A 21214-nucleotide genomic window follows, 5' to 3' on the forward strand; every position below is an offset into this window, starting at 1 on the left:
GACATGTGCATCGATCTACACAATTTGAATCTGACGACATGCATCAACCAAGACAGCGAGTCTGACCACCTGATCCGATAGTCACCTCTTAAGACAAGCATGGGTTGCATTCTAACCCGGACCTTCACAGGTTCACTTTCCAGCACAAACAAACATATGGATCTCTCTGCCCTCAAGACCAGTATCTGGGAGGGTGCCATACCTTTTGGGCAAATCCAGATCTTGAGGAATGTTCCTGAAATTGCAATGACCACAGAACAGTTGCAGACATTTAAAATCTTTACATTTATTTTGTTCTTGATATTTACAGTGAAATGATGACAACATAAAGTGAGATATCTTCTTTAAAATGTACAAACACAAAGTGATAAAACCATGATAAAAGACCCAGTATAAAAACTGTTCACAGTATGATGGCTGGTGGCAACTACTTCTGACAGGGTGGATAGCACTTCAACGTCCTTCAACTGAAACAGGAAAAACCATCATCAGATGCTTTCGTCAAAATCCACACATTTGAAATTCCAAGGTTGACACAATTTCATCTTCATTATGCACAAGGGCGGGTTACAATATCTGTTCCAGAAATAATTTCCATATTGCTTACTACAAAGGTATTGCTACAAATTGTTAAAAAATTCTGATGCTTACTTATCAATTGTGTGCGCGAGAGGAATGAAGGATAGAGGGAGGCAGGGGCAGAAAAGAAGGTGATATGTGATATGAGGCAAAATCTGAAGAGGGGCAACACTAAAGGGAGGTAAGTCAAAATTAGGGTAATACTAACAAGAAAACAGCATTGTCACTACCTCAGCCTTAGAGAACATCTGAAGTTTGTTTGTTCATATGGTAGTCAATATATACTGTACAAAAAAAAGAAAAGAAAAAAAAGAGGTCCTATCAAGCCTTAAGAAGAGATAGACATTTGGGTTGCTTCGTCTCATCAGAAAAAATGATTGAATGTGTAATTAAAACACACAAAAGGCCCCTTCTCAGGAAGCAATAATTTATGGTACCTATTCTCGAACTCTTGATTAATATCTCATAGATAAGCTTTGGTAGTTTGTGAGAAAACATGTCCCAATGCAGACACTTTGCACTAAGTAAAATAACATCGATCAAGGGCTGTAACTTCAAAAAAGAAGAAATTTAGGGCACAAGTTTTGGAATGCAGTCTTGACAAGTATCACCTAAATAAGCATGAAAACTTTCATTCAAGTCACTTCAGTAGTTTCCAAGAAATCTTTTCCTCCATCCCAGTGGATGGCCAGATGAATTCCATTCCTATAGTCAAAACACTCACTGTATGAGGAGATGTCGATCTCATCTGGCAGCTCAGTGATGTTCACTTCGAACCTCTCCTGGACATCATTGAGGATTTTGGCATCGTTCTCATCTGACACAAATGTGATGGCTAACCCCTTGGTACCAAACCTTCCAGCTCGGGCAACCTGAAATCACGATTGATCCTGCTTAGTGAAAGAAATGTGTGTCAAAGTGGACATCAATTTGGGGGGAACGCCGCGGTGAAATGTTGGTCGAGTAAAGCTGCTTTATGACACCAACCTGTAAATAATCAAGTCTGAACCAGACATTCCAGTGACTGATATAGTGAGCAACAGCACATGTTATCCTGTTACGATGACATGCAATCAACCAGGTCACTAAGCCTAGCCACCTGATCCATTTAGTCGCCTCTTATGACCAGTATAGGTCACTGGGGACCTATTCTAACCCAGAATTCCTGCAGGGGGGTCGAACAGGAAGCCATCAAGTAACCTACATTTCAAGTTACAATATCTAAATCACAAATACTCATGGTAAGCTATCATTCTTTTAAAACAGGAAGAAGATTTAGCAGATTTTCCAAAATTAATGACTGGAACACGTTGACCAACAATGTTGATCATCATTTAGAGCTTATTCCACATCATACTGATAAGGGTGATGAACCTACCCTGTGGAGGTAGGTGTCGGAGTCTTCAGGCATGTCATAGTTGAAGACAATGTTGACTCGTTCAATGTCCATGCCTCGGCCAAACAAGTTGGTTGCAACCAGAATTCTCTTCTGGAAGTCTTTGAACTGCTGGTACCGGGACAACCTGTACGAAGAATAGAGTTCAAGTTACCTAAAAACATTCAAATACCAGGAGCTAGTTCTACAAGTGGTTATGGACATTCCTCCTAAACACAATATGAACTACATCCAAATACGGACACTGAATGAAGAAATTGGTATCAAGTTTGTTGTTCTTTGTTCAACGCCACACTCGGCAATATTCCAGCTTTTGATGGCGACCGGTAAACAATTCAGACTAGGCCAGGCACTCCTGTGATTCATATTGGGAACGATCCATGCAGTCGAAGTATGATGCAGGAAACACCATGTTTGTTTCTAAGGAAAGGATCCACAGCGAAACTTACTTGCATCATTGAATTAATGATTATGTCCTTTGTGAAGGTTACAAATCTTCAGGACTGAACATACCTCTCTTCTTGGGTCATAGCTCGGTGGATTGCAATAGCTGGGAAGTTTTGTTCAATCAGGAGCTGAGCCAGGGCCATGCATCGCTGCACACTCTTCACAAAGATGATCACCTACAAAACAGCGCAAGATCCTGTCTACAAAAACATTTCAATGTTGAGTATCTTCAAAGCGTTGGATGGATAATGCATCAATGTTCTACAAAGCAAACTTGGCCCCCAAGATGATCAATGCCCAATGAACTAACAATGATAAGTCCTAGCACTAACATCTCTATAGAATGAAGTCCAGGGCCCTTTCCACAAAGCGATCGTAACTACAATCAATCTTAGAGACTTGCGTCGATTCTAAAATCGTCTTAGCTAAGGTTTACACTCGTTCCACAAAACGATCTGAGGGTGATTGTAACTTTACAAGTTCTAAAGTAGCCGATCTTAACAAAGATTGGAATCTTCAGCCACGAAGATACAAAAGTCTCCCTTAGAGTGGCCTCCCTTGGTCATGTTTAGCAGACCATAATAAAAGTCGCCATCTTTGTTATGGTACAAAATTTAAGATTGATTTTAGCAATCCTAAGTTGGTCTGGAGCAACTTAGCATTTTGATCTTAACTTACAACTCTCTTAGTTAAGATTGCTTTGTGGCACGGACAGTTGATCGTAACAAAAATTTAAGATTGCATACTTAGTGAGTTACAATCAACTAAGCCCTAAGATCGCTTTGTGGAACGGGGCCCAGGGCTTTAGGTAATATGATTATTTTCACTGTTCTCACCTCACTTAGCACCAATGTAACTTTGATGTTACTCAGCAATATTCCAGCCATGTTTGCTGAGGTCAAAAATAACAAGGCAATATTTCATGTTTACCAACATGGGGCCTATTCTGCTACACTGAAATATGAGAACTATGCCATGACGAAAAATGAACTTCTGAAACTATGCATGACTATAGGGAGTTACCCCCCCTACTTCAGCTGAATGTTGTAATACCTGGTTGAACTCAAGCACGTCAAGCAGTTCGAACAACTTCCTGTTCTTCTCGTTGTCCTTCAGTTTGACGTAGTGCTGTTGAAGACCATGCAGGGTCAGCTTTGAGTCGTCGTCCACGTACACTTCCATCGGCTAGAAAACCACACATTCACATGTTACCCTTAAGTTACCTGCTCCAGGTCTCGGGAGGCCGATCAGAAGCCGAACAATGAGGCCAGCAGAAGCCAGGCGAGGCCGGGAGTTGGGTGGGCGAGACATCCGTCAGCCAGTTGGTGGTAGTCATTTGGTGTGGCCGTAACGTAAAAAAAATGGTGTCCCCTTTTTACTTCTTAAAACATTAAAGGAGGTTTTTCACAATTATTTCCCCAAAATTGAATTTCACTTTCCAAAGATCAGTAATTTCTGAAATGTTAACCAAAAAGATATGACAAGAAATACCACACAAAGTTGGCCACACCACAACTGAAAACATGCTAGTCAGCCAAATTCAAGGACATATTTTTGTCACAGCACAATATCAAGCTGTCAATCTCTTGAACTTGGCTCTCTAGTGCAAAGTATATTATTCATGATAACATTTACGTCTAGCTCAAGTCCTACCCTATTGGTCCAATTTCTATCAAGAGAACAGCTAACAATACAAGTCAGAGTGTAATGTACATCTACATGAGCAGGATATGCATTACTTCAGCAATATTTCAGCCAAGTGACAGCATCTGAGTGTTCGGGGGAGTTGAGCTTTCCAAGAAGTGGCATGCACAACACAACCTTATAAAGCTGTAAGCAGCCATGGCATTCATCACTATTTTGTCTGTTTAATGCCACACTCAGCAAGATTCCAGCTGTATGACGGCGGTCTGTAAATAATCAAGCCTGGGCCTGACAATACAGTGATTGACATCGTGAGCATCAATTTATACAATAAGGATACGATGATATGCATCAACCAAGTCAATGAGTCTGCCCACCTAATCCCATAAGTCGCCTTTTACGACGGGTGGTCAGGCTCGCCAACTTGGTTTGAAGCATGCCATCGATCCCAATTACATGGATTGATGCTCGTATCGATCACTGGATTATCTGGTCGAGACTTGATTATTTACAGAGAGCTGAGCATGGCTTAAAACAAACAAACAAACCAAATCTTACAACAAGCATAGTCGCCTCTTATGACAAACATGTGTTACTGAAGACCTAAAACACTCCCGTGATTGATCAACCTTCTGATGATACTACAACAGATGTAAGCATGTTTAGACATGATCTTACAACTGTTGTAGCACGGATAGATTTGTGGAACTGGGCATATCCAGTCCAGTGGAAGATAGGGCAAGCTTTTATCAACACCACTAGGAACAGTTTTTCAGTTATATCACGGCAGTTTAAAGTTGGAAACTCTGCCCAAGAAAACCGGAACACCCAGGCATGCTGATGGGGCAAGCATCAATCTTTAACCAGAGTGCGAGTTAACTGCTTGGAACAGCATTTCAGCTGTACCAACTTGTCAGCTTCTTGTGGTAGGACAGCACCAAGTGATCACGGTCTTAAGACTGGTGAAATCCATGGGCACAGAAATGGTGCCGACACACCCAAGAAACAACCTTAGGTGTCTGGCCCACCTCCAGGCCAAAGATCTGCACAGCAAAATGTAGCACTTTAGGGTACTGGGCCATCCGTGCACCTGCTGTCAAAGATTTGTTTTCCACACTTGTCACCCATTTCCTCCACCCAGCATATCACCATCTTTGTTGCCTCGTGCAAACATGGTAAAGCAAGGCTACAGGGACAGGTCAAGAAATGCATCAAATTATTGAGCATCTCTAACAATTGTGATGCCAAACATGTTCACTCAACAATGCCTCACTAATTGGAACCCTGAATACTTATGTAGATGTACATCACACAATCGGTAACAGGAAAATGTTCTTTTAGCCATTGCACTTAAACATGGTGTTCTCTTTGTCAAGGAATTGATATTTAGAAATCTTTCTCCTGTTCAAAACTGCATTAACTCTAACCGTACCCAAAAGACTCTGAATGGCCAAAAAGAATTCATTTCAATAATAGTAAAATTGCACTGAAAAAATGCAAAATTCAGTATTGAAAAGTGATTATCTATCAAAGCTTTAATAGTCTAAAATGACGCATTCCTTTAATTTTTAAATTTACAGTCGTGAATTTTAACCTTTTTTACAATAGCTGTAAAAAGCCAAATGTGTTTTTAAAGAATCCTGAATTAAGAATTTCACCCTTCTACAAATTGTATAAGAAGCAAGTCAATTTGAAACCTAAAATCATAATACCAAAAACATGTAATCTTAAACAAAGGACATATTTGGTGTAGGTGGCAGCACCAACTTGACAGCAGCTGACAGCATACTTGCACATCCATGCCTACAGAGCCCAGACCTAGGACAGCCCAGGGGAGATAACTACGGAGCACGATAACACGACGCCGACGGATCCACGCTGCAGCGCACCGGCAGCACCAAGAAAGCTGGAACTTGCATGTGAAGTTTCAGTCCAATCATCCACATGACAAAAGGAATGAACTCCAGAACAATATTCACAGTCCACAGTCTGTTCATCATGAAGCAAGACACACATGCCCTTTGCTTTGAGAGCGCAGGGTGCTAGTGTGCCTTCAGTCCATCACTTCCAACAGGATATCACACCTCGAACGCGGAAAATCAAGAACACGTGTGTGAACTTAGTTTTATGTTGCTGAGAATGCATAATGCATTATTCCAAGAGCAAAAGAAGTTTCTAACAGCTTCCTGTTTTAACTTGGGGCAAATTCAGAATATTCAACGTAAACCATTAGTCGTCTAAGACATCCATCCTTATCTGTAGTTGCATGTGAGTATGTATTATAACTAGTGTATTGAAAATTGTACACTTTTAAGAAAACCTTTTGCTTTCTCGAACAGCATGTAAAATTCTTTCCTTATTTATCACCATATTCATGTATTGTTTTATCAAGGTGTTTTTTAAGATTGTTGCCATACTTAATTAGGTTCTTCTTAAATCAGACAATATTAATGCTAAAAATCCAAACCAAGTGATCCATTTAACAAGTACTTGACGATTAACCAATACCCTAACACTCCTTAACAACTACTTGTAGCTAAGAGACACACGTTCCCCTTGCTAGGAGAGCTCAGGTTCAGTGTGCCCCACTACCCAGACTAAGAAATACTTGGCAAGTTTGAAAATGACAGAATATATTAATGTATGAAGGATGAATAATATTTGAGAAACTCTGTCCCTTTGCTTGGAGAACGCAGGTCAAGAGAGACTTTGATTGCACCACAGGTTATGCGAGTAAACTAATACAAATTTATGAAAGGAATGTTTAGTGGCAGTTTCAAGGGACTATTTGTTATTTTAGAAACACCCTGTCCCTTTGCTAGGAGAGCCAAGGTTTAGGGTACCTCTATTGACATTTTCTAAAAGGAAAGTATTGAATAATGGGCGGTTAGGGTTTAACATTTCTATTAGAAAAATATCTCATTGGGAAGAAACAGATTTTGAGAAACACTCCTCCCCCTTGCTAGGAGAGCTCAGGTTCAAAGTGCCTCTATGAAGACGTGCTAAAGGAGTGATGGCAAGACAAACTCATTAAATAAGTGTGTACATATCTAAGTGAATGCATGCTTAAGCAACCTCAGTGTGACATGTTTATCTACCGTGCTAATTTCATATTCCATCCTAACTTTTGAAATTCGCGATTGATAGGCTTTTTTCTCAAGAATGATTGTGGGACTGTGCAGGTCGCCGACATGCTAAAGGAAGTAGATCCATGAATGCCCTGAATTCTGTAGGTATTATCCGGACATCTCATACTGACTGCTGCCACAGCCTTGACCCTGACAAGTCAAGCTCATGGGTAGGTGTTGCCATGGTGTAGGTGCAGAATCTGACGTGGTTCGTCAGCATCAAGATCAGCCATTGCATTCAATGCCATGGCCACAATAACCAACTGAAGAAAAAGAAACTTGGCGAGAAGGGTGTGTTGTAATTACATCTTGCATGAACTTCTTGCAGATTGGTCGGACATCTTTGCTGAGAGTGGCGCTGAACATCATCACTTGTTTCTCATGTGGTGTGAGGCGGAAAATTTCTTGGACATCTCGTCTCATATCTGAAGCAAGATTGTACCTTTTCACTTTCAGCTCAAATGAACAAGTCATAGGTAAACTTGCAACTCACACAAAAACATTGTTTAGAAAAGACCAAAATTTGTCGGACTAAAGTTAAACTAATTTGTAAATTTATTTCTGAAATTCTGTACATACCCTTCCACTACAAGAGATTCTAATCTCTCAAAAGACATACTTCATATCCAGAAAATAAAATGGGTCAAAACTGAAAATTAATCTTATCTATCAAGAGCTGAATTTTGGACATAGAAGACTTGTTTCATCAGCAAAGTTACAATGTTTCACGATTGGGAAGTTCCCAGTATTATGGGGTGAAAAATAACTGACCCAATTCCGCCAGCATCTTGTCACACTCGTCCAGGATGAAGTGTTTGATATGCTTCAGACTGAGCGTCTTGTTGCGTGTGAGGGCAAGGATACGACCGGGGGTTCCCACCACAATGTGAGGGCAGTTCTTCTTCAGCACTTCCTCGTCTTTCTTCACAGACATTCCACCGAAGAAGACAGCAATCTTGACATTGTTCATGTACTTGCTGAACCTCTCATACTCCTTGCTGATTTGGAAAGCCAGCTCACGAGTGTGGGCAAGAACCAAAACTGATACCTGAAAATCGAAAGCATAGTTTGTCACTTGTCCAAAAATAAAGGTGCAGAACTAAGAGTTCTGGGGTCTACAAAGTTAACCAATTTAGTGTTTCAATCTTGGGTCCACAAATTGTTATATCTAAACGTTAAGGTTATGGCAAAGTCCAGTGACATTCTTGCTCATTTTCAAACACTGAATTAAAAACAAAATGACCACAACATCTTGAAATGGAAGGTTTTCTCAAACATAATATGCCTAGGAATGTTTTTCTTTCATATGAACATTAACTATATTGTTTGCATCAGGTACAGAGGGAGTATCCTGCTGTAAGGTAACACCAACAAACTGACAATCAGGACATCTAAATAAATCCAATAATGTTAAGACGCTACACAGCAGTATTATTTCATGGAAATTGACTAACCTGTCCGTCAACAGGCTCGAGTTGTTGAAGTGTGGCCAGCACAAACACAGCTGTCTTCCCCATGCCAGACTTAGCCTGGCACAACACATCCATGGAGAGGATGGCCTGGGGGATACACTCGTGCTGAACTGAAACAAGACCGGCACAAATAATGCACTTTTCGTGTGGTTGTATCCTCATATGCATAGATGTGCGATAAAGTTTATTGATCACAACATTTTACATAACCTTTCCTCTTTCGTTTATCAACATCACATTTGATAAAAACATACGGAACAAAACAATCATCTTTAACTTTCACTGAGCTGCTTGCCCAAACTTTTACTCACACTGAAGCATGGTTTTGTGCACGGCACGTAATATTCCAGCCATATGACAGGAGGGGTCACCAAGAACAGGCCACAACTTGAACCCTGATATTCAGCGTCACAACTGAACACCAAAACTACTTGGCTACTCTACTGCCCCATACTGATGACTCAAAATCCAGTATTCTGTAACATTCTTTTACATGAATGAATTCTTCAGCTGTAAGAGGCACTAATTTGACAAGACCAATACCTTCTGACGGATGCTCAAAACCACAGTCTACAATAGCTCGCAGCAGTTCTGGTTTCAGCAGGAAGTCCCGGAAGCCTGAGCTGTGTATGGATACATATGTTCCCTTGACATCTTTCTTGGCTGGCCCATCTCCAGCGGCCCCCTCTGTGGTGGTCTCATTCTCCTCCTCCTCGTAGTCTAAGATCTCATTCTCAACTTCGTTATCTGCCATCTTTGATTTCTAAGAACAAGAAATATTTCTAAGTAACATTTCAGAAGAACAGATGCCATTTCAAGCTAAAGCAAAATTGCTAGTGTCTGAGCTCAGAAATAATTTCAAACAATTCAGACAAAAGACAATATGACTAAGCTTGGCAACAGAAAGCACCTTTCAGACAGATCAGATAAACCAGGGATTGTTTGAGCAGCTTCCAACACATTAATGGTATGCAGCAGTAAAAAGTAACATTTTAGTCCACTAGTCCTTATAATGATAACATTTAGCAAAACCCTTAAAAATGGCATTTTTTTACTAGTCCTTATATATACCTTAACTATTGGGTAGTTTGGCAAGGACTATAGGACTAGTGCCAATTTTTACTGCTGGTACGATACACACACTTTCTACCAAATCAACCCCGTCACGAAGTCGGGGCCCAGGATCTATCAAGTCGTCTCTTATGACCATTATGGTTTGCATGGGTCCAATTCTAACCCAGCAACACCCGTGTTTCAGATACGATTACATAGTAACCATCTTTGCAAGTAAACCATTAAGTGGCAAGATTATAATTACAACAATGTCAGTCTGTAACTTGAGAAAATTGAGTGAAGCCCAGGTCTACATGAACTATTCAAATTTTGTTTGGTCAACAAGCCAGTAAATTTTAAAAATTCAAATGGAAACGTGAAGTTCAATATGCCAGGCCCCAATTACTTCCCTTACTCAAAGTATATTGATAATCAATTCAACTTTGCCACCTATTCATGCACAGTACAGTTCTATTTCTGGTAATTATAGCCTTAAGATAAAGCAACTCTTAGTGTCTCCTACTTCAATAGTGTTAGAAACAACTCACTCTGATCACAAGTATTAGAAAAAACTTTAGTAATTTTATCGATTCCTACACATAACCTGTTTTGAAAAATCGAAAGTACACGTGCTTAAGGTACCTGGATATTATTTCCAAAATGCATATTGAATGTCCTTTAAGTTATTATGTATCAATATGACTCAAGAAATGCTCAAAACACTACCTGAATAAAGTACACTGGCATTATATTGACCTGCTGCTTTAGTTAGCGTGATTGTACTGGAATTATTGCACAATTTCTACTTACTGCATTTTATATAGGCCTAGTGTCTGTATCAAAATAAAACTTATATCATTCTAGTTACTAAGAACTATATATAGGACTACATTAGAACACTTCAGCATTTTCTATTTTAGATTCCACAACTGTCTATCTTGGTTTGTTTGGACAGAATTGATTGGCACTGATGTATAAATAGGGTTAAATACATAAACTGTGTTTGGTCACATTGGCGTTTTAGTCGAGGTACTTTTGTGGTCTGCCAAAGATTAGCCAATATATTTTCAGCTCATTAACTCATGATTTGAGTTGACTACTGAATGCTTTTAGTTTCCGATTCATTATTCATACATGTGAATTAATTCTGTCACGACTACTGCAGTATAAAATGCATAAAGAGTTGCTCTTTCGTATTAAGATATACCAATCAAAAAATATAGGCGTCCTTATCTGAACAGGAGCAAACTTGACCGAACAAGCTGCTGCCTTCTTTGTGTTTGGAACTGAGGATTTCGTGTCGAATTTATACATTACGGCATCATTCAAGATCTTTGACGATCATAGCTGGCACATAAAACATTTTGAATCACCATCTTACTCACAAATCCACTAGGAAGTGTTAAATACAAACGTAATTTGGAAGTACATGTACTACCGACCTAGATACCACGTCGCCATTTTGAAACTTTCCACATTACATTCGTACGAAGACACAAGTGAGGACTACTTCAACTGCAATACACACTCATTACATGAAAATAAACGTTCACATTTGTACAAAAGATATTGCCGTAAACTATAGTTACAAATTAAGTAGGATTGAAACTGCTGCAGCAACGGATGGCTTCGGATAAACGTTTACCTTGGAAAGGAACTGCCACGCACTTGTTTGATGGTTATGTTACTTCCGGTTCAGTGCGCAGTTAATGGGGACCAGCTAAAATAACTTCATTGAGTTTTCTTCTTATTTAAAAAAATAAATATACAGGAAACGATGCAATTAACGTAAGGCCCTTGTATTATTATTGCAACAATCATTTTTATCACTAAACATTCTTATAACTTATGGTGACTGTACATGAGTCGTTTTACGACACTTATTCTCATCATCGCGAAACTCATAGATGAGACGCCCCCTATGGGTCAATAACTACATGTCACATGACAGTAAAATGGCGGATGGGGACGATTTGGATGAGGATAGGAAAACTATAGATGTTAATGACAGTGCTGTCGAAATGAACGAAGAGGATGACGGAGATGATTTGTATGATGGAAGTGATCTTGAAAGTCTTGTCGATGGCTGTGCCCAAGGTCTTTATGAGAATATTTTGCCATGAAAATTGACTGCTTTGGCTGAGCTAATTTGTCATTTTGATAACAGGAATCTGACATATTGATGATTCTATAGATCTACATGAGTATGTGTAAGGAATCACCACTTTGTGAAAAATATATCTCCTTGCATCATTGTTGAAATTAATCATATTTCAGGTATGATTCTATATGAAGGCTATTTTATCACTGAAATGTAAGATTTCAAATGCTTTGACTTTGTTGACAGGTCAAGTTCAAATATGAAATTTGACAGTGTCATCAAGAGAGGACAAGTTTGTTTAGTGATAAATTCAGTAATTGTTTTGTTATAAGTGTATGTTGATGACAAATTAAAATTTCAGTTACAAACAGATTCCATGCCTACGCTATCAGTGGTAATATTGGACATGAGTCTCAGGTTTACCCTTACTCATGGATACAAGCCGATCTGTACCCGCGGAGATTTGTTCCCAGAGTAAACGGCAAATCTGTACTAAAAGTTCTTGTAAGATTCATACCTGTTTTGGTGCATTCACACTTTATTTGGATGACCTGTACCCAAATTTGGATGACTTGTACTTAATTTGGATGGCCCATACCCATAACTTTTTATAACAACATGTCTGAAATAGGATTTCTTTAACCGGATTAGACTGTAAAAATGACGAAAATATTTATGTTTCTAATAATTTGTTCAGCGCTAAGTTCTCATGTATTCTGACATGCAATTTATTCATAGCCCTGTTACATATATTACATTTCAAATATTCCTTTATTAGTTTCATTCAATTGATAGTGAATGAACAATCAACCTATTTACCCACTCAATGTCTGTGATTTGTCCTCAAGTGGCCTTGGTTGAATACCTGCTTAATCCGTTTAATCAATATGGTGGATATAGTAGGTACTTTTCAGAAGCGACTGGAATAATTAATTACTTGTTTAATTAAACAATTTTGTGTATTATGCTCAGGTGCTTTTCTTGTTTAATAAATAATTGATACTAGCTATTGCACATTTTAAATTAATTTATCTTACTTCAATGAAAACATCTTGACCTAAGTTTTAGTGTGTGAAGTCCGCCGACAGTAATGTATTCATGTATGGGTACAATGTGCATGATGTGTGAGACCTGTTTCTGGTGTCTCAAGCTGTTATATGGCTGCAACCCCCATGGGGATTCTGGGTTAGAATAGGTCCACAGCAACCTATTTTGGTTGTAACAGATGACCAAATGAATCCGGGGGCAGGCTCGGTGACTTGAGTTACGATATCAATCACTGGATTGTCTGGTCCAGACTTGAATGTTTACATATAGCTGGACTATTGCTGAGTGTGGCATGAAAGACAGACTCACTCACTCACTTAATTCATGATAATGTCTATTCCATCTTTTCAGAATATAGTGATCTGAACAACACATTGGACAAACTGGATGAATGTCTGAACACTCTGGAAGAGAGAAGCGATGATCTTTATTCCAAGTTCAAGGACCTTCTAGAGTCCAGTCGGCAGGCGAGGCAGGAACTGGAGGAGGAACGTCGTAAAGGTGAAGATGTCAACGTCCCAGACAGTGAAACAAAGGATAGTTCATAGTCCACCATCAACGCCATGTGTCATTCTGGACCACTCTGAATGCAGTGATCAAAACAGGGATAAACCTTTAAGGTCATCATCAAGGGTTATTTGAAGACTTTCAGACCTGTATCATCATGTGACCTATATCATCGATAATTCATAATGGAATTCCTATGTTGTTACACTGCACTAAGTGAACAAATATATTTCTATGACGAAGATTGCTAAGTACAAGATAATAAATTCTTTTCTACTGTTTATGTACAAATAACTCCGTAGTTAGTAACATAGCAGAACAGGGGTGTCTTTCATCCTTTTATGTTTTAAGTATTCGGGTTATTTCTCCTGTATTTGGGCATTCTGGTTGTAGTAATTAAGATGAGATATGATAGTACTTTATTACTTGATTAAGGAATTTCTGAAGTGTATGATGAATGAGAGTATCTTGATTTATGGTATGTAGTTAAAGGACATTTCTCCCACTATGATCAGTAATCTGGACAATGTCACTGGGATCAGCACCATCCAGATCAAGTTTCATTGCACAGAACTTCAGGTAAGCTGCATATTGGAGGGAAATATGCAGACTCACCATAAACTAGGGCTGAGACGAGTCCAAATTTACCCTGGGTACCCGACCCACCTCGGTACCCACTGTAGGTCTCAAGTTGGGTACAAAATGTGCTTTTGTTTTACAGGAGCACGGGCAAAAACTAGGTAGATCCACTTATAAAACATTCTGATCTGAAACTTTATTTTTATTTAAACATTCAATTCAGAAGGAATGCAAACTTTTCTTACTTGTAACCATGGATTTTTTTTACCTGTCAACCAAATTTTTCACAATAAAAATCTGTAAACCAAAACCAAAATGTCTGACCTTACAGCAGTTCAAAAATTAAATTGTGCCGTGAGGTTGTTTTTTTTATCCCCTTTGCACATTAGACAACAACAATTTGCCCAAGTCTTACCAAGTGTCTTTTGTTTGCACGGAATATTGATCAATCTGTAAGCATTGTAAGCATGGTAAGGCCATTCATATTTTTTATGTGTCTCATCTCCAACCTCAACCAGCAAGAGAGCGGGCAGCTGAAAAAAGTATTGGAAAAAAAAATGTTTTTCACTAATTCAAAATTTTGAATCTTATTTGATAAAATTCTAAAAGTTAGACCACATGGTAATAGTCTTTAAATTAATTTATGATGTAGATTGAGTCGCTTTGCTTGTGAAACAAATTTTTGATAAATATAGCTGAAGATAGATCAAACTGACCTGGGTTTTTATGAGTGTGCAATGGTAAGAGTAGTTTTTTATCACAACAAGACATAAATTTTCCCAGCGACAGGGAAAAGAAAACTTTTTATTATTTCAGGTCAATAAAAATTCAGAGCAGGTTGGAGATGGGAACACAGAAAAAAATATGGACAGCCTAGAGCCATTTACACTAAAACATCAAATTATTATCAATTTTTTAGTTACCGGTATCAATAAATCCATGTGATCCAAGCTTCCTTTGAATTTGAGTATATAGCATAACAACTCTCTGCATTCCATTTCAACCATGAATTACTGGAGGGTATTGAGGTAGTTCTAGTCAGGTCTTGTGAAATGTCTATTTTCATCATTGGGATGCTTTGTTTATCTGCAAGGTTTGATGATTTTGAAAGAGGATGTGGTTGCACAGTGAATGTGTTAGAAATGATAATTTTAAAACATTAAACAGCACTTATCCACTGACTCTGATACAAAAGGGCACAAGCTGGCTAGCCAGTTTGCCTGTTACAGCACATCTTCCTGAGGCAAGGGAGTTAACTGATTGTAAATGTCCAGTTACCATCCTTGCCAAACTAGACTGGAATTTCTGGGCGCAATAGTAGTGCCACCACTAGCTATTATGTGTTATGTCCCTTCTATGTCCTTCCTATTGACCAAACAGATTCCACTTCTCAATCACTTGCACATGTTTCAAACAAAATGGTGGTGCCCAGTCAGGACAATCTGATTTATATTCAGTATCTATATTGTAGAAAAACGGGTCTTACTTCACAAAGAGCATCATATCACGTAAGCAGCTTGATTAAAAACTTGAAAAGATTTGTAAATTATCTTTTGACAACGAGTTGGTGGTACACATGCTTTGCAAATCCTGCAATCGACCATAATCTGCACGGCAGTTTACAAACCGGATGTCGATTTTGTTACATGAATTTGATTGGACTATGCATGGACTTGTTAGTCCAGCCAAAATGTAACTCCATTATTCAAGTTGAGTTCGGCAACGGTGGAAACTGGACTTTTATAGTCAGTTAACTCTCTTGCCTCGGGAAGAAACTGGACTTTTATAGTCAGTTAACTCTCTTGCCTCGGGAAGAAACTGGACTTTTATAGTCAGTTCACTCTCTTGCCTCAGGAAGAAACTGGACTTTTATAGTCAGTTAACTCTCTTGCCTCAGGAAGAAACTGGACTTTTATAGTCTGTTAACTCTCTTGCCTCGGGAAGAAACTGGACTTTTATAGTCAGTTAACTCTCTTGCCTCGGGAAGAAACTGGACTTTTATAGTCAGTTAACTCTCTTGCCTCGGGAAGAAACTGGACTTTTATAGTCAGTTAACTCTCTTGCCTCGGGAAGAAACTGGACTGTTATAGTCAGTCAACTCTCTTGCCTTGGAAGAAACTGGACTTTTATAGTCAGTTAACTCTCTTGCCTCGGGAAGAAACTGGACTTTTATAGTCAGTTAACTCCTATGAGTATACCCAAGGCTATGGGGTGAAACACAATCCATGAGGAGCAAAAGGCAAAATAGCAGAGAAAGAGAATGGGTCACTAAAATCAGTGATGCCACCAAGTATTTGTGAAAAGGGTAAGCATGTAAACGGTGTGTTGTGGGTAACTCAAAATTGTTGCTCCTCACTGAGAGAAAAATTGTACATCTTGAAGCCAGTTGATGTCGGTCCCTAAAACCTGTTACAATCTAACCTATCAATAGTGTTTGTCCGACATATACAGAGTCTGTGATGTATACTAGAATATTGTATTTGGAACTTTTAGCCAAGAATGTATGATTGCTGGTGATGTTATGAGTGATCGTTTCTGTGATCAGTGTTCTCTGTGTATGTCATGTTTTAAGTGAATGTGCTGGGAATGTTTATTTACATATTATTAGAATTTAATCATTTCAATGTTTTCATTGAATACAATCTGTCAGTTGTCTTACCGGCATATTATGTGATATTTATCAATAAAATTACATGTAGGATGTCGCTGATGTGAGTTGAGTTATTGTTGTGTACAGCTCACCAGATGACTTGGGAGATTAAAATGCAAATATTGAAAGTCGGTCGAATTACGAATCTTCGTGCCTCATGAACACTGTAACATCAACACATCGTCCGACCACAGATGTATTTATATATTCTCTATAGTTAGTGAGAATGCAGTTATGATTTGTATGTTTGTTTGTTTGTTGTTTAACGCCACACCCAGCAATATTTCATATGATAGCGGTCTGTAAATAATCAAGTCTGGGCAAAACAATCCAGTTTTTGACATATGCATTGATCCATGCAAGTGCTTTACAATGACATACTATCAACCAAGTCACAATATATTGCTGGGGACCTATAGTCTAACCTGGAATCTCCAAGTGGCTTACTAGATGCATTAGGAAGAACACCTCTGAACAAGAGGACATCAATAGTCATCAATATACCCCTGCAGTGGTAAATATTTGTCATGATAAATATATAAAACTTGCCATGGAAACTTGATAAATAATGGTTTAACAAATCCCAAACCATCAAAAGGCACCAGTTGACCACTAGACATATCTATGTGTCAAGTTTTGTGAAGAGATAAAGTACAGTTTTCGAGATCTGCCCTGGGAACTAGCACTGCTGCCATTTCCAGCCTAAATCAAAGCAGTAGCTATGGAAACTCGAAAAATGAACTTTCAAAAAAATCCCCAACTATCAAAAGGCACCCGTTAACCACTAGACCTATCTATGTGCCAAGTTTGGGGAAGAAATATAGAACGGTTTTCAAGATCTCTGAAAATGACATCTTGCACAGATGGATAGACGGTGTCCATTTTAATACCCCCAGCAAAATGAGTTGCTGGGGATAATAAGAATGATGTTCATTGCAGCTGTTTGTGCCTTTTCCAGAAACCTGATATGGAGCATGGAGTTAATCATTTATCTACATGTACAGTTGGCTGAACCACATGTCAACATCACCTGGTCTGTCCTTTGCATATCTCCCAACAGCCATTCCTTCCTTCACACATCTCCCATGAGCCATTCCTTCACACATCTCCCAACAGCCAATCCTTCACACATCTCCCAACAGCCATTCCTTCACACATCTCCCAACAGCCATTCCTTCCTTCACACACATCTCCCAACATCCGTTCCTTCACACATCTCCCATGAGCCATTCCTTCACACATCTCCCAACATCCGTTCCTTCACACATCTCCCATGAGCCATTCCTTCACACATCTCCCAACAGACATTCCTTAACAAATCTCCCAACAGCCATTCCTTCACACATCTCCCAACAGCCATTCCTTCACACATCTCCCAACAGCCATTCCTTCACACATCTCCCAACAGCCATTCCTTAACACATCTCCCAACAGCCATTCCTTAACACATCTCCCAACAGCCTTCCCTTCCTTCACACATCTCCCAACAGCCATTCCTTCACGCATCTCCCAACAGCCATTCGTTCCTTATATAGAGTGAGTGAGTATGGGTTTACGCTGTATTTAGCAATTAAGCGTGGGACACCAGAAAAGGGCATCACACATTGTACACACTTGGGAATCGAACCATGGACTTTGGTGCGACAAGCGAACGCTTCAACCACCCATACCATATCATAGGCCGATAGGCCACCGTATAATGGAGGGTGGGTCTCGGGTGCTTTCTCCGACTGTCATGTTTATACGCATATCACTTCTTCACTCTATTTAGTACTTGTAGGCTACGGGCCTTTAGGTGCAAACAGTATACGATATAACACTTTTCTTTGCTTTTTTAAACAAAAGTGCCTCATTTTACCGTGGAACACTGTACATCGTGGAACATCGCTTCAGCTTAATAACTCTATCTCACATAGTGCTGCTCAGGTATTATTATACTGTGCTGGAGATGTTGAACAAAACCCAGGACCCTTTGATTCTGGTATTGGAGTAGTTTTAGAACAAATGAGGAAAGAAAAGGCTGCAGTTTGTAATGAGGTTAGTCAACTCCGAGATGTAATCCAGAATATTCAGGTCAAATATGAAGAGTTGGACAAGAAATGTGATGGGATAAAAAAGGACACTACAGAATCTCTTTTTGTTATTCGTGATGACCTTTCTGCAATAAAAAAACCCACAGAAGACAATGCAGTCTAATATTGAGAAAGTTTCAAGTCGAACACCCAATCAAGCACGAGCAAATCGAGAAGCTCAAGGGTGAAGTTGATAGGCTGGAAGTAATAGGAAATAAGTTTTGTGACATTATTTTCAGAATATAAACCTTTTTTTTAACCAGCCACAAAAGTGTCCCAATTCGGGAGGAATACTGGTTTTGATAAGATATTCACTGGTAAGATATGTTGTTGATGTTCGATATGGAGAACATGCTATCACTATTCTGTTTGATAAAAATATGTTTGGTTTCAGCAGAGCTACACTATGTGTGTTTACATTTATCCAACCGGAGAGATCGACTTGGTACGATAACAAAGATAGACACAGTGGGGTAGAGAGTTTGCTGTTATTCTTATTGAGTACATTGGAGGAGTACCCAGCTGTTTCTATCATTGTACTTGGAGACATGAACAGTAGAACCGGTGTGACGCTGGACTGAGTGGAGAACGATGTTATTCACCATGTTGAAGGTAATGATTACTTAGTAGATGTTTTTACACAATTTGAGATGGAAAGATATTCATGTGATAAATTACTAAATAACTTTGGAAAAACACCTTTGGAAATGTGTTCATGTCTGAACACATATATTGTATATGGAAGATTTGGGACTGACTATCAAATCGGTGACTATACATTTATTGGTCATTTAGGGTGTAGTGTGATAGATTATGTTTTCGCATCGAGTGACATGTTCCCTGATATCACGAAATTTGATATATTATCTACATCGGAATCGCAGCATCTACCTGTACATTTAGGCATTAAAAAAGCTGTTGCACAAAGTCAGACTCCTTAGGTAACCGTAAAGATAACAGATATATAGTGTTTTTTCCACAGTATGGGATCCTCTTCGACAACAGACTTACTAGAGAATGCAGCACTGTGTTCTGTTACAGTCGCGTTATTAACTGATGCTATTTTATCAGCCGCTTCTATGATAAAGACACGGGTGAGCGATAACTATGGACGTTCACCGTAGTATGATGATGAATGTCTCTGTAAAAAAACATGAACGGTGCCATTATTTAAATGCGTTTAGAAAAACTAAAGATAACTCTTACCTTATTAAGTATAACAAAGTTTGCAATGAATACAGATAATTGTGTGGAATCAAGAGGGACCAGTATTTCTCGTCGCTGTATTAACAGATGGGTATTCAGGATGATCTTGGTGAGGTGGAGGACATAGTGACATGTCCAGGTTATGTGCAAGAACTGACAATTGACATTAGATTCCCTGATCACCAGATCCGAACTTTTTGAAAGCATCAGTGCCTTGAAAAATAATAAAACAGCTGGTCTTGACATTCTTAGTGAATATCTAAAATACTCGTCCGCTGTTATAATACCTTATTTAGAAATCATATTTAACAGCAATTATCAAAACGGTGTTTTTCCTGAATGTTGGGCTACTGGGATAATTATCCCACTACATAAGAAAGGGTACGCCTCTGTTCCTGATAATAATAGGGCTTTAAGCCTCCTGACTATCCTCAGTAAGGTTTTTACATCTATTTTAAACAGAAGACTAGTGTATTGGGCTGCAACACTTGACAATATATCTGAATGTCAGTTGGGGTAACGAAAAGATTATTCAACTATTGATAACTGTTTTGTTTTAAATTCTGTCATTCAGCGTAATCTTTCACGTAAAGGAGGTATATTTTATGTAGCGTCATCTTCTATGGAGGCTATTGTACAAACATGGTTGAGTGCTAAAATGGGTAAAATGTTACAATCCATCTACAGTAATGTAAAAGCTTGTGTTCGTTCAAACAACAGAGTATCTGGTTCGTGCTACTGCTTAATGGGTGTGAGGCAAGGGTGTATGCTTAGTCCTTTTTGTTTCATTTTTTAAATAAACAAACTGGTTACAGAAATGGAACAAAATTGACGTTTTGGTGTTGTTACAATCGGAATTTATTCATAATTTTCTACTTCTATTTGCGGATGACCATATTGTGTTTGGCAGTACTGTCTATAACTTACAAATGAAGTTAAATATCTTGCATGATTACTGTTGTAAATGGGAAATGTCAGTGAATCTATCGAAAACAAAAATAGTTGTTTTAAAAATGGGGGAGGTTTATTACGTTATGAAAAATGGTATTATGATGGAAATGGAAGCTTTAAATAATACTGCAATTCAGGCAAGAAAGTTGTTCATGGTCCTTTTAAGTAGTATACATTCCTTGAAACCAGGCGACTATGCTTATCGTAAGAGGCCACTAACGGGATCGGGTGGTCAGGCTCGCTGACTTGGTAGAAGCATGTCATCGATAACAATTGCGTGGATCGATGCTCATGATGTCAATCACTGGATTGTCTGGTCCAGACTCGATTATTTACAGACCGCCGTCATATAGCTGGAATTTTGCTGAGTGCGGCGTAAAAC

The 21214-nt window shown here is 38.9% G+C and overlaps 2 protein-coding genes across 3 annotated transcripts; one reads left to right on the forward strand and one right to left on the reverse strand.

Annotated features, from left to right (window-relative positions):
- Nucleotides 1-266: 266 nt before the first annotated feature.
- LOC139459529 (spliceosome RNA helicase DDX39B) lies at nt 267-11426 on the reverse strand. Of its 2 annotated transcripts, none has more exons than XM_071241057.1 (10): nt 11365-11426; nt 9210-9429; nt 8649-8776; nt 7966-8242; nt 7501-7619; nt 3476-3607; nt 2489-2598; nt 1958-2102; nt 1304-1451; nt 267-467 (listed from the first exon to the last, which is right to left on the reverse strand). In XM_071241057.1, the coding sequence occupies exons 2-10, from the start codon at nt 9418-9420 to the stop codon at nt 454-456; spliced, it is 1284 nt and encodes a 427-aa protein (XP_071097158.1). In that variant the 5' UTR covers nt 9421-9429; nt 11365-11426; the 3' UTR covers nt 267-453. The 2 variants fall into 2 exon arrangements, with proteins under 2 accessions (XP_071097158.1, XP_071097159.1); XM_071241058.1 differs by having other exon boundaries at nt 11309-11381.
- A 230-nt stretch (nt 11427-11656) lies between these two features.
- On the forward strand, nt 11657-14404 carry LOC139459530 (UPF0184 protein-like). The gene is made up of 2 exons (XM_071241059.1): nt 11657-11816; nt 13219-14404. Exons 1-2 carry the CDS (start codon nt 11657-11659, stop codon nt 13413-13415), a joined length of 357 nt encoding a protein of 118 aa, XP_071097160.1. The 3' UTR covers nt 13416-14404.
- Nucleotides 14405-21214: the final 6810 nt, after the last annotated feature.

Source organism: Haliotis cracherodii, unplaced genomic scaffold (genome assembly GCF_022045235.1).
Source record: "Haliotis cracherodii isolate W230 unplaced genomic scaffold, xgHalCrac1.p SCAF_13, whole genome shotgun sequence".
Taxonomy (NCBI): domain Eukaryota; kingdom Metazoa; phylum Mollusca; class Gastropoda; order Lepetellida; family Haliotidae; genus Haliotis; species Haliotis cracherodii.